The sequence below is a fragment of the Hippichthys cyanospilos genome, chromosome 18 (assembly GCF_059441005.1).
Source record: "Hippichthys cyanospilos isolate Australia breed blue-spotted pipefish chromosome 18, RoL_Hcya_1.0, whole genome shotgun sequence".
Classification (NCBI taxonomy): domain Eukaryota; kingdom Metazoa; phylum Chordata; class Actinopteri; order Syngnathiformes; family Syngnathidae; genus Hippichthys; species Hippichthys cyanospilos.
Genome location: NC_142386.1, coordinates 9,707,874 through 9,721,611, shown reverse-complemented (window position 1 = coordinate 9,721,611; position 13,738 = coordinate 9,707,874). Strand labels below are relative to the sequence as shown.

General features: G+C 37.7%; 1 protein-coding gene across 2 annotated transcripts in view; it reads left to right on the top strand.

The window, feature by feature from the left end:
* Positions 1-13,738, top strand: part of pcdh1a (protocadherin 1a) — a 134,567-nt gene that overhangs the window by 104,724 nt on the left and 16,105 nt on the right. For both annotated transcript variants that reach the window (XM_088441600.1, XM_088441601.1), the window contains exon 4: positions 444-663. In XM_088441600.1, the coding sequence (XP_088297726.1) occupies positions 444-663 (220 nt within the window). The remainder of the gene's footprint in view (positions 1-443; positions 664-13,738) is intronic.

The following is a 13,738-nucleotide window of genomic DNA, read 5'->3' as shown; positions in this document are numbered from 1 at the left end:
GTTGATGCACTATAACAGACCTGTAATATACTGTTACAATCTAACAAAGCATAATTCCTTCGAGGCAGAGTACCATTCCGCAATATTCCCAAATACATCAAAGTTATTGTGACACACACTTTCAGTTTGCTAAATTAACTAATCAATCACTAGTTGAGACAGACCTCTTAGTTTCAACCTACAACAACTGAATGTCATCTCGGAAGAATATAAGTTCTTATAGCCGCCAAGGGTACAACAACTTGATATTGTCTTTCTTTTTCGGTTCCTGTAGGTGCAATAGCGAGCTGTACCAATACTTTTCTCTGTACACTGTATTTCATCTGTAACTGCAAGGATACAACCTGTTGTGTCTCTCAGTGGAGAACACAAACAAAAGGATAAGCGTAGCTGTGAAAAAAAAAAAAAAGATCATGTGTCTACTGTATTTCTCTGTTTTGTAGCATCCCCATCGGCGAGTGACCTTCTCCACTACCAACCCGGTGCAGGACCTGCAGGATGCCTCCCAGCACAGTTACTATGACAGCGGCTTGGAAGAATCAGAGACACCCAGCAGCAAGTCGTCGTCTGGCCCTCGCATCGGACCCTTGACCCTGCCTGAAGATCACTACGAGCGAACCACTCCAGATGGCAGCATTGGAGAGAGTGAACACCCTGAAAACGGTACATTGATAACACCCACTTCATTCTTGCTCCTATGAATATGTATTTAAATGCAAATGATCTATTAGTGCTTCTGCCCGTGTATCTTTTCAAAACATTTGTGTGAGGTTTGTTTTTGCTCCCTGGCAATTTGAAGAGTTGAAATGTTGTGGCGCGGTCGATGTTAGGCTGGTATGTTTCTTCATGAATTCTTCATTTATTTCTGCTGTTTAGTTGCTCATGTGGGCGAATTCAATAAACAAACCAATGTTTGAACAAGGTGTATAAATTGGAGTTGGCCAGGTCTCTGTCCCCATGGTCAGCAGGCCCTCTCAGCCATCTTTAATGAACCTTTCACAAGAATGCTAATTAATAAGTCAAATCATTAAACATTTGCCTTCTAAATAAGCTAAAACCATCACATCATCTGGGACTGAGTTTTATACCGTCAATATTCAGGTTTCAAAATTCTAGTTTCTTTCTACGTGTGAGCTCAGAGCAGACAGTTTCTTCTCTATAGATTTTCGACTATTAGGTGCCGTCTCAGTGAACGAGGCTATTTTTTGTAAATGTTCATATGTAGGGTGTTTGGAGTTATAAAACATACCAAGTTATAAGGCACATTACTGCACATTTAGTGGAATGAAGCAGTAGCATTATTTACCTTCAATCTCAGATTATTGTCTGTACATAAGGTGCATTTGAATATAAGGGCACCATTGAGACCAGACTTCAAATCCTCCTGGCTCTGACCTTCCTGTGAGGAGTTTGGATTTTCTCCCCAAGCTTGTGTGGGTTCTCTGTGCACTCCGGCAGGTGAATTGGACATACTAAATTGCCCTTAGGTGTGATAAATTGTGTGAATGGTTGTTCATTCTTGTAAGCCCTGCGATTGACTGGCAACCGGTTCAGGATCCTCACCGCCTACTGCCCAAAGCCAGCTGGGATAGGCACCAGCAAGCCTGCGCTTCTTGTGTGGATAAAATGCTCTAGAAGTCATAATATTAAGATTATTCCATAAAATGCTGCGCCGGGGCGTCATGACACAAATCAGTCTCATTACTGCTTCTCTCTATCTTTCTACTGGCAAAATTGTATTGTCACTGTATCTTGCTATCTAATAAAATAGTCAGTTTTTATTCTCGCTTAAAAGGCGTGCTGCTGTGCCGCATCTGAATTTCGCCTCGTTTGTCTTTGTCTGCTGTGTTTCCGGTGAGTTTCACAATATACATGGTGCATATAAGCAGTTTATATACACAAAACCCCTGATTCCAAGCCGATAAACATGTGTCAGGAACGAACAAAGGTTCCTTTCGGGATTATCCAATACATGTTTATAAGACCAAATATTTGAGTTAGAAAAAAGTAACACATGGGTCTTATTTTATTTGATTTTCTTCTGCAATATTGCGTTTTATTGCAGGTGCTTACATGTACTGTCATCAATAATCTTGGTAATAATCAAATTTTCACTTCATGTCGGTTACTATGCAGAGAATAATGTGCTTATAATCAGTAGCCACTTGTTTCCTGTGACCATAATCTACACTTTTCTTAAAAGATCAACATTGACATGACAAAAACATATCAGTCAATAATAAAAGACAGTCATAGTTAAAAGTTTAACTGCCATTCTGTGCACTGACGGTCATAAAAGATGTCATTAGATGTCCAACATTATTTGCAACACACTGATTCACAAATTGTGCTTCTGCTTTATTATAGCTTTTACATTGGGCTGCCTCTTCAGAACAGGCATTTTTACGTGGCTGCATCTCCCCAGACCACCGAGCAGCCGACCATTTTTCATTTCCATTTTTATTTGTGATGATGTATAGTTTCGCCTTAAAAAAACGGGGATGCCTCTAATACTGGCCGTATCAGACAATTTGAATTCACTACACAACCTGTATGTTGTAAGATATCCTAACGTGCACATTTTTCGTTCATGAATCAGATGCATTCAGAAATTCAATCTGATGTCCTAACACTACTCTGAGAATAAGAGTGTTCGGAGAAGTAGAGCATTTCCCCTTTTTTACCAACATTTTGTTGTCAAATCCCCTGTCAGCTCACAACCCTTGGAACTTTTCTTGTATAGCTTTCATCCATCAACTGATGCTCAGTCCCCACTCAGAGCGGCTTGAAATCACTTTGGGAACCCCCAGATTGTGTTGCTCTGAATAACCGAACGATATATTCCAACAATGGAGTGAGTTTCTGAATAGTCAAAATGGAGCAGATGCTCTCTGGCCTCCCTGGATGACATTGACTGCTCTTGCTACCTGAGCAGAGTGAGGAACACTGTCAGAGACATAACTTATCCCATTCATCAAGTTTTCAACCTGTTGCCCTCCGGTTTTGGTACAGGGCTAAAAGAAAACGGTCAAACAGACTCAGAGAGTTATATATGTATATATATATATATATATATATATATATATATATATATATATATATATATATATATATATATAATTTTTTTTTCCCCCCAGAGCTATAAACACTCTGTACAACAACAAAGCAAGAAGATACTGAAAATAACAAATTCACTCTGCGAAATTAAGTGTTATGTCTATATTTATTTCATATATTGTTCATGCTGTGTTTATATAATCCGCACAAATCGGAGCAGCACTCCCAATTTCATTGTATACCAACTATACAATGACAATGAAGTCCTAGTTAATACACAACTGACACTCTATTAACAGGGAATTTGTTTGTGGTTGGTTACCATAGATTTTATCATTATTCTAGAATTTATTATGTTCATTTTTTCTTATACATTTGTATTTTTAGTCATGCATTGTTGGCTCGTATTGTTTAGCTTATGAATGCCAATAAATAAGGAGAGTTCTGTAAAGTTAAATGCGAATTTCTTCTCATGACTTAGTGTTTTCAGCTCTAGCCTTTTAACGTGTTTTTATTCTTGTTTTAGTTTCTATTTTTGCTCCTGTTTTGCCCATCTGCAGAATGCAGGTTTTAGTCACACAGGGCACTCTTTGTTGTCAGCAGCAGGAGAGCCTGACTGTGAATGGAGATGGAGCCGTTACAGAATGAAAAGATGGCACAAGATCTGGGAGATGTTAGATTGTGACAGGAAGTGGGGGACTAAGAGTCTCTGACATGCAAACCCATAGGGCGTGCACATAGGACAGGGAGATGTGATGATGTACCACTAACCAAGGATAGACCTAATTAAAATGTGATTCCCGCTTCAGGGAAATAACCCAGAGCCCAGATAAAAGGAAGGTTTAGACAGAAAAATCAAAAGAGACAGCTGAAATTCTCCCTAGCTCCACCTGAATAGTGACATGAAGTTCTTTTTAAGCATTTGAGTGACAGAGTGACAGGCTGCACTGGTGCAGGGTTGTGTTCATCATAGTGGAGATGACTGGCAGGCATAAAATGAGGCAGGGAGCATGATGTGTCACTCTATTAAAGTAAAATCAAACGCAGTGTGAACCTCAGACCCTTTCCCCTTTGCATCTCTGAGCTCTGGCCATATCGACAGTTATGTCTGTTCGGTTAAACAAGTTGAACTGTAACATTAGCTAGTCTATTACTGTAGAGTGCCTTTGGCCCTTGTGAAAGAATACTGTATGTAATGCTAATGTGTGATATTAGTCAAAGCTGAATCTTCTAGGTCAGGGAATTATTCTAGGTCTGGAAATTATGTGCTGTTTGTTTTTTTTTCTTCTTTTTTACACAATAACTTGACAGGGTTCATTTTACCCCGACTTGAACAATCACTATATCGTGGTGGGTGGATTTGTGTAGCCCCACTGATCCAGAGAGCCAAGTTGCTGGAGCTTCATATCTCCAGTAGTGTCACCCAGGGCACAAAACAGCTCTGAAGACATGGATAGTACATGGGTAGTGTTTCCCCTTGCATGAACGCGAGAGCTGGGAGCATCCCTTTGCCTTTAGGTATGGCGACAGGTCCTCAAAATTGACATTGATTTTATAGGTATTGTATTCTTGTATTTTTTTGTGAAACAATAACAGCACAAAACGACGTGAGCAATGAATTAATCTCAAGTGTTTCATTGCTGGTCTTCTGAGCTCATCATGGATTGAACACAATGTTCAAACATAAGGATATCCATATGCACACTTGTTACCAAGACATCCAAGGCTGCGGGTCGACGTGGTCATGTCATTAGACTTTTGGGTGCATATCTTGGGCATTCAGATCAAGAGGGAAGAAGCTGTCAGATGACAGCTGATCACCACCTGGTTGTCTGTTGGCTCCTATTGTAGGGGATGTTTTTAATCAGGCTTGCCCAACCCACACATATAGTGGGATTCTGCTGAGAACATCTGTTCCGTATTCCTCCGCGTACAAGTTGTGTTATTTTGGGTTTTTTTTTCCTCGTTTTCAACCACCATATTGGGGGGGTCGACTTCAACCCGCATAACTCAAAACCCAGACCCATTTTCTCCACATATCTGTTTGAATAACAGTAATTTGAATGTGAAATAAGTCATATCATGTCATTTACCAGGCTTAAAATATTATCTATATTTTTATATAGATATATATATATCTATATATCTATCTATATTGAATTTAGTATGCATCCGTTGTAGCACGTTCGCACTTTCTTATGCACTTTCGTCAAGTGCCGCCTTATTGTCTCTTTGTTGTCAACAACGAGGCTGCGTGGATCAATTTCCCAGTGGACTTTGACCCATTATGAAAGGGAAAATACGGCTTGACTTGTACGTTCAAGACAAAAATGCAGGAGCAGTGGCACGGCACGTGTGGCTCTCAGCAGGTGGGGGATGAAACACAGTGAAAATCAACCTATTCATGCTCTGATCTCACCCCAGTTGCCACTTGGGTATAGAAGGCTTCAGCAAAAAATTTCTGGAGATCTCCATTTCAAATTGCACGGGTCAAAAAATGACTGCCCGTGTAGAGTAACTAGCATGTTTGTGCTAATGATGAGCAGGAAGCGCAGGACATCCGGGATTTAAATGGCAACATTGGTTTCAGCATCTGCGTCTACATGTGCATTCCCTTGCACTTTTCGACCCCCCCCCCCCTCCATAACTGCACAATTTCTTATTCGATACATGATGAAGAAATGTGTCTTAAAATACCGTAATTTCGTCATTTGAATCAAACACACCAAGTGTTTTTATTCAACAGCCATAAAATGTATAACCACTTAAGTCAAGGGTTGACTTATATTCGCTTTTATGTAAAATTCACCCAAATTGAAGTCAAAAAGAGGAGCGTAAACTTGTACACAAGGTTGACTTGTACACGGAGATATACGGTATTTGTGATTATATTATTATAAAAATAAGGTGTTCCGTATCCCGTTTCTTAGAGAACTTTGACCTCACAGGGGAAGGCACATCACACTAAATCCAAATGGAACATGTTTGTTCCTCCACTGTTGAGGAAGACAATCTAAGCCATGGACTCAAGATGCTTGGTGCGTATCATGGCGGAGACACTGATAGTAATGGATGCTGTGAAGCTTACCAAGTACTTGCGGCACTATAAGGAAAATGTAGCTTTGGTGGTCATTGAGGCAAAAAACACAGGCTGGGGGAGGAGTTCAGTAAGCCTATTGACAGCTTTGAGGAAATTGTGGTCTGCGATCTTAGGTCTCATGGGGGCGGGGAGGCATAGAGAGAGAGAGAGCTGAGAGAGAGAGAGAGAGAGAGAGAGAGAGAGAGAGAGAGAGAGAGAGAGAGAGAGAGAAAGCGAGAGAGAGAGAGATTCTTTTAATTTAGGTTGTAAACCACACCCCACTTTAGAAAGAAAGAATAAGCAAAGGCACAGAGACACTTGAAAACAGGTTGGTGTCAGTTAAGGCCGTCCTCTCCTTGCAAAAAAATATGTTTTTACTAAGGTTGTGATCTTGTCCTCTCTTACTTATTGTTATCTCTTATAATGGCACACCCAGCATTGCCATATCATTTTGATTTCAGTATTACTTTACTTCAATAGACTCTTATCCTAATTATTGAACTCTGTCACTCTGTGTAAACCATCTGCTTTGAACACCATTAGACATCCAATCTTGTGTGTGTGTTAGTTGTCAAGTAGAATGGTTTGTCAATGACAGATTTACGTATTGTTTCCAATCTGTCTAACCACATTCAAGAACTGCATATTGATTATTGGACTTTTACTTTTGCATGGGCCCATATCAAGTTCTGATGGGATGATAAATTGTCACGATGTGATGGTGAACACAACCTATTTAGATAGATAGATAGATAGATAGATTGAGTATCTATCTATCTATCTATCTATCTATCATTGATAAACTATTTTTAAGACAAAGACCTTTTTCTTTTCTTCCATGCATGCCAAGAAGGTTAAAAAAGAACAGACACATGCACAATTGACATCTAATTATTTCCAGAGGGTGCTTTCTGAGTCAACTTCGTAAGCACTAGTGATACCGTATTGCCGCACTGCACCGCAATGCATGAATGTCCACTTGAGGAAAACTAGGCTTAGAAAAACATCTCTAAAATAATGATGCAATGCATTTTCTAAACAACGTTGACTGTCATCAGCTGTAACCTTTAAAATTATACAGAAAACATTTTTTTACCAGCATGAAAAATGATTTGTGTTTTTGATCAAAAATGGGCACTTAAGTTTGCATTTTTCGAAGTTTTATTTTGAGAGTCATCTTTTAAAATCCATAAAGGGCACAGAGGACTTGCTAAGCATCATAGCTCGATTTCAATTGATAAAGCTTCGCCCAGTCATCTTGAAGTGGGCGACATCATCAAAATTCAGCATATTTATTGGTTTAGGCTTGCAAACGTATCATGTCCTCCAAGATGCTGCTTAAGTCCAAAGGAGTTAAAACAAATACCTCCCTCTAATCCTCGATCTATGTTAAATTCAGAAAAAAAAAAAATAGTGATTGCCATCTGAATATTTTCCACGAGGTAGCTTTTCAACTCTGCAAGCAGCCAATCATATTATGCTGTTTAAACACTTCCTTATTTAGATCAAGCAAAAAAAAAAAAAAAAAAGAAATGCACTCATTACTGGTTATAGACTGTTTCAGCGGTTATAGAAACCTTGACTTTTTAACACCACAATAAAACGTCGACAGTGATTACTGCCTGGATTATGGTAATACACAGTGCATGGTATAGCATTTTTGTGCGATGGGAAAAAGGAAAAAAAAAAGATACAGCTAGTAAAGCTGTGATTATACAGTTTCCTCTCCATAATAAACCAGGTACTTTCAATTAACTTTAATCCAATTGTTTTTCTAACGCTGCAAGCCAGCTGCATGCATGAAACATGCCAACTGGATCTGGCCAACCTTCAAACTGATATGGCTGGTGTTGAACAGAAAAACTACTGTCCTTTTTGAGTCAATTGCAAAGCAGTTACAAATGCGGTTCAGAAGCTGTACGCAACGTAGAAGCAGTTTTATCAAAGGAATTTTTAGGTTTATCACGCTGAAAGACAGCAATCATACATGATTATACTGTAATAAGATAATGGTTGCTCATGGTTTTATATATATATATATATATATATATATATATATATATATATATATATATATATATATATATATATATATATATATATATATATATGTAGTTCTATAATGCAGTTCGAAACACATCAGGAGTAAAATCAAAATCAAAAAACTAATGACATCCACAGATGGAGGAATTTTGATATGTACGCTTTCCTCACGTGCGGTCTCACTGTCACTTCCTCTGTGCGGACTCAATGCCATGTGGGATACCAAGTAGGGTGAGATTAAATGGCATGAATGCCATTTGCATGATAATGAGGTTCTTTAGAAATGCTGTCTGATTTTCCAGCCTTAGATCTCTCAGAGGATGCATGTAGTGTCAAATGTTTGTTCTTTTTGAACTCCTGTCAGGGATTTCCTTCTGCTTTTAATGACTGTCATACCACTATCATGCAGGGATCAACCTTTTCAGCCTTTATTGCCTCTCCTTGGAAACAATCTGTTCTGTGTTTATGCAAAAATAATGAGCAATGCTTTTTACAAAGTTCCAGAGGAAGACAATGTGCAGTGAGAGAATGTCACCTTAATGGGGCTTTTTTGTCCATGAGTCACAGCATGGGCCCTTCCTGGTGCCATAATATTACAGTAATGCACAAGTGCAGGTGTCATCCTACAGGTGTCGTGTCGTCTTTGTAGCTAATACTGGAGTGGACTATGTCTGTCTGTACTAACCGTTGGATATACTACCAGAAAAGACAAGTCATGGGCCTTTTTTTTTTTTTTTCGGAAGCGCATCCCTATCAAGCGGTCCCCTGCGGCAAGTTGTCTTGGGTAATAGGTCTATAATTTTGAGATCTTTCTAGCACACGCATTGTGCTGCTGCTGTTTGTTATCCCCTACATGTTTGTGATTTTATCGCAGAGCAAATAGGTCACTGGAAGAGCCTAACTGGAGCAGAATTAAACTTTCTAACCTGGATTAGGCTTTGACACCACAAAGAGACAATGGTTTCTCATCACCCTATCGTACCATAGGCCTTAAGGACAATTGCAAATGTGCCAAGTCGTGCCAATATTCAGAATAATAACTTGGGGTGGGTGAAATGTGCTTGCTTGTGTGATCACAAACAGCACAACTACACACTGAAATGTTAGTCCTGACAATAGAAAAAACATAATTATCAAACGGCAGCAGGAAGGCCAAACCTTTGAATGGGGTAATATAAGATACAGACTATTAACTGAGGCAAATTATTAAATTGGCTGATTTTAAATATGAGCTGACATCTAATAGAGGAGTGAAGATTGCAGCCACATGTGAAATCTAGAAGGAACCAGAATAGAAACCCCATTATCTCAATAAATCTACTCCCTCGTTTCGTTTCACCTTCTTCTGCGCATTAAAGTGATTTCTCTGTAGTTTCATCATTTTGTCTCGCTGACATGAATAACAATTGTGATTTTTTTTTTTTATCTGTAAAACTGAAATTAGTTGAGTTTACTTGCTATTATGTTTATGAGAAAAAAATTACAAAGTATATAAAATGCATGGACGTAATCATGGTTGAAAAATAAAGAAAGAAAGGACAGCGTTAGAGGAATCTAAAATTGATTATGATAAAAGATTCCTTTCTCATGGCAGAGTTGAAGCATCTTTACTTAAATTTAGGCTTTTGTTGCACGTGAAAAACATTGATAAAATGATGCAAACCCTCCTATTCACTTGGAGGAAATAGGCTTTCATTTGTAATGCAATTTTATACATATACAAAGCACTTTAATAGTGTTTCCTCATTGCTGATGACCTCATTCCATAATGCTTCACGGATACGGATGTACCGGTAATAGTTTCTTTTATTTGTATATGCTGCAAAATGTACTTTTTCATGTATGTTTACCAATTATTTTTTATATGATAAGCTGCATTGCAGCACATTGAGAAACGCATTAAAGATTGTATTTTTGCTCAAATCTAATCATTTGTAGACCGATGCAAAGTACTGTATTTTAAGCTGAATGTAGAACATGGTATATTACAATTAAATGATGACAAAACTGATGAGGCAGCATGGATACATTGGATTCTATAGTATGAAAAAAAAAAACATTAATTTGGTTTAATTGCAACCATGGCATGCAACCAAACCTGCATGGAACAAAGTACACAGTATGACTGGATTTGCACCAGCTCAAAAAAGTTCAAACATGCCACTTTCTACACCAAGTACATTTGTGCTGCTTAAAAAAGAGAGACCTATGTGTCTGCTACCAGAATTATGGGATTGTGAGGTTAACCCATAAGGATGATTACAGAAATAAACAGTTCCAACGTCGGAAGTGCTCTTTTACTCTCATGAGCAGGGGTCTTTTTAAGTGTCACCGCATTTGTGATTTGCGGACGTGGTAGCGCGCTATGCATTTTGAAGGCATTGCTAGTGAGAGGACCAGACCCACTTCAAACCCAGTTTGTCAAGCAGTTCAGGCAGGCATCAGAGAAAATCCCCAAGGGGTCATCCTACCATGCTGCGTTGCTGGCCAGCAAGAGCTGAAACTCCCTCTCTCACTAGTGTTCTGACCCTTAATGATGGATAGAACCTGAGGGACTGGATTCACACAGTATTGCTCTGACATGAATTCCCTGATTTCAAGTGAGTAACAGAAAAATGGAGTGGCTTTTAGATGCTCTTAGTCAATTGATGATCTTGCGACTGGCATTGCGGTTCAAGGAGCATCCATACGTGATAATGACTCGATACAATAAGGGTGGGAAAGAAATCTGATTCATTTGATCATCTTTAAAATAAGTTTTGCTAATTAGCCAAATTTACAATAGGTATTAACTATTTAATTGGAGTATTTAAAGCGATAGTCCACATATTTATTTATTTTTTAATATACTTAATATTGTATACATTTTATACATTTCATATATTGTATACGTTAGACACTCCTTAAGCCTAACATTGGAAAATATATGAAAAAAAAGTGATGAATAAATACTTGGGATTGAGTATGCTTAAAAAACACAACATTACATCTTTGGGATTGAATGAGATAATGCGATAATATACGTTAAAAATAGGTTCAATTAATATTTTTAAAATCATATTATTTTAATGACATTGTATAAGCTGAAGGCTCAGGTAATGATCAATCAATCACAGTTCAGTTTATTAGTGCCATAACCAAAAAATGAGCCATGATTGGTCGTTACCCAGTCTTGAGCAAAGGTGATGTTACAAGTAGAAAAAAAATATTTTGAAGTTATTATTTGTACTTGAGAACTAATTTATTTATTAAATTATAAAAGAAAACAGAATGTGGTACAGCAAAATATGTTAAAATATATGGATTATCCCTTTGTTATGCATAAGCTATGAATGTTGAAATTACATTAAAAATGATCTCAAATTAGTATTCTTTATTTTTTTTAATACTCTCCATTTTTTTAGATGAATTGAAGCTTCAAATAAATGTTTGTTTTGTGTATTATTTCAATTAAAATTGATTAACATGATAATGTCCAAAATAATTGAAGAAAATTGAAATGTAATTCATTTACAAGAACAAAGTAATGCAACACATCAGTATGGTTATGATCATTTCCACTGATATGAAAATAGCCTCTCTGTGAATGGATCAATTCAGAATGTATTGTTAACATAGTTACTGTGTTTGTATTCAACATGCCTTAAGCAACAGCGGACATCCCTTTTTTCTCCTTTTCTTTCCCCGCAGCCTTTAAACCATGCATACAGCATGCCATAACATGTGTTATATTGTGAGTTAAAACAAAACGCCATTCTTTTTTGAACAGCGTCAAATCTCGCTCATCTCTTTGCCATGGTTTGAAATCTCTGTCGTTCAAAGCATACCTTTTTTGCACGAATTGTCCCCGAAGAGCTCTTGTTCTTCAAGAAGCCTGACAGAAAATTCCCATCATGAAACTTTCTTCCCATGCCAGTTTTCTCCTGAATGTCTGTGTTAATTAGGCAGTCAACTCCATTCCAGTGGAATATTGTTACTGATTTGTGTGGCGTTCTGACAGAGATTCTTGTAGCTCTTGCAATCCATCGGTGGAAACCAGAGGTCTATTGCTCTTTAAGCGATATATTGCAAGGCTTCTACACTTGTCACTCATCTTGATGAGCTATCTACTTTGAAACCGTGTCTGGCAGGGAAATGAGGTAGCCATCATACACTGGCACTGAAGAACAGAAGGCAAGTACAGCCATAAAAAAAGAATGATGTTTACTCGTGTGGTGCAGTTGTTTCTTGGGATTTTTTTTTTCTTTGTTTACTTCTTCCAAATTTTCTCATAGCATATATTTATTTCGATACACTAAACCACCACATCGATAGATTCATTCAAATACTATCAATACTTTTCCTTGTCATTTTTTATTAAAAATAGCATATGTAAACACAGATTATGGGCAATGGTGACACCATGACAGAATGTAATGTCTTATTTATTCATTTCATGTTATTATGAAATCAAAGCTCCAAACTTTAAGCCTTGAGCAGTATTTTGATCATTTTCTTCCACATCATTCTTGCTGTATTTTAACCAAGGAACGGCAAACTCTTGGTAGTGTGATAAGTGGTCATGTTGTGTTTATATGTTGTTACCGTCTGGCTGAAATTTCAGCTTTCAATACTTTCCCTCTGATGTGAAATCCCTTTGATGTGAAGATCAATGGCTTGGACAAATACTGCACATTAATATAGGTATATTGTGAATATTGTCAATTATGTGATTATTATGATTTCATTCAATTTCCTCTATTACACTGAAAGTGCTTATTGGACCACCGCATCTGTTTTTGGATCAATTTTAGACGGTAAATAGACAAAAAAATAAATAAATAAATAAACTCAGTCCTTAGAAAGATTCTACATTTGGAGAGTTTGAATTTGATTTTAACGTTTAGAGGTTAAGAACTCTTGATTTTGTGTATAGTCAAACCAGAAAGGTCTTTTGTGGCACTTGTTTGGTTTGCATCAAAAATTGACTTTTTGTGTGTGTGTGTGATTCCTTTTCACACGGTACTTTTTTGCAGGCAAAGTGTATTCAGTAAATGCAAAAAGCATTTGGCGTTCAGCGGCAAATGACAGGGCAGTCCATGCAACATTTAGACATGTTTTATCCTGATCAGACCAGACCCAGGAGTGACTTCTGCCACCCTGACATGCTTGATGATGCCGTGCAATCTAAAACAAGAGAAGGATGTTCTTGAAAAACAGTCATAGAGAGAGAAAAAAAAAAAGGATGATTAGATGCAAAAGTCTAGCAGTTGCGTGGGCTGGAAGCAACTTCTCAGAATAGACGTCAGTTTGTATATATTGATAGGAAGCCCGGATGTTTACAGACATTTAGAGATTAACGTTTAAGACTTTTTCAGTCAGCTTTCAAAACGTTCAATGGTAAATGAATGCACCACAAACAGTAGTTAGCGACTAGCTAAAATGTAAAAATGTATTACACTTTCATTTAGTGTAAACCTGTTCTGTTTTGATGGCATTTTTTGTTTTTTTGCAGTACGTACATTATATCTGTGAAGGTTGTTGTGGCTGCCCAGTGATGCTCGTGTTGCTTAAAAAATA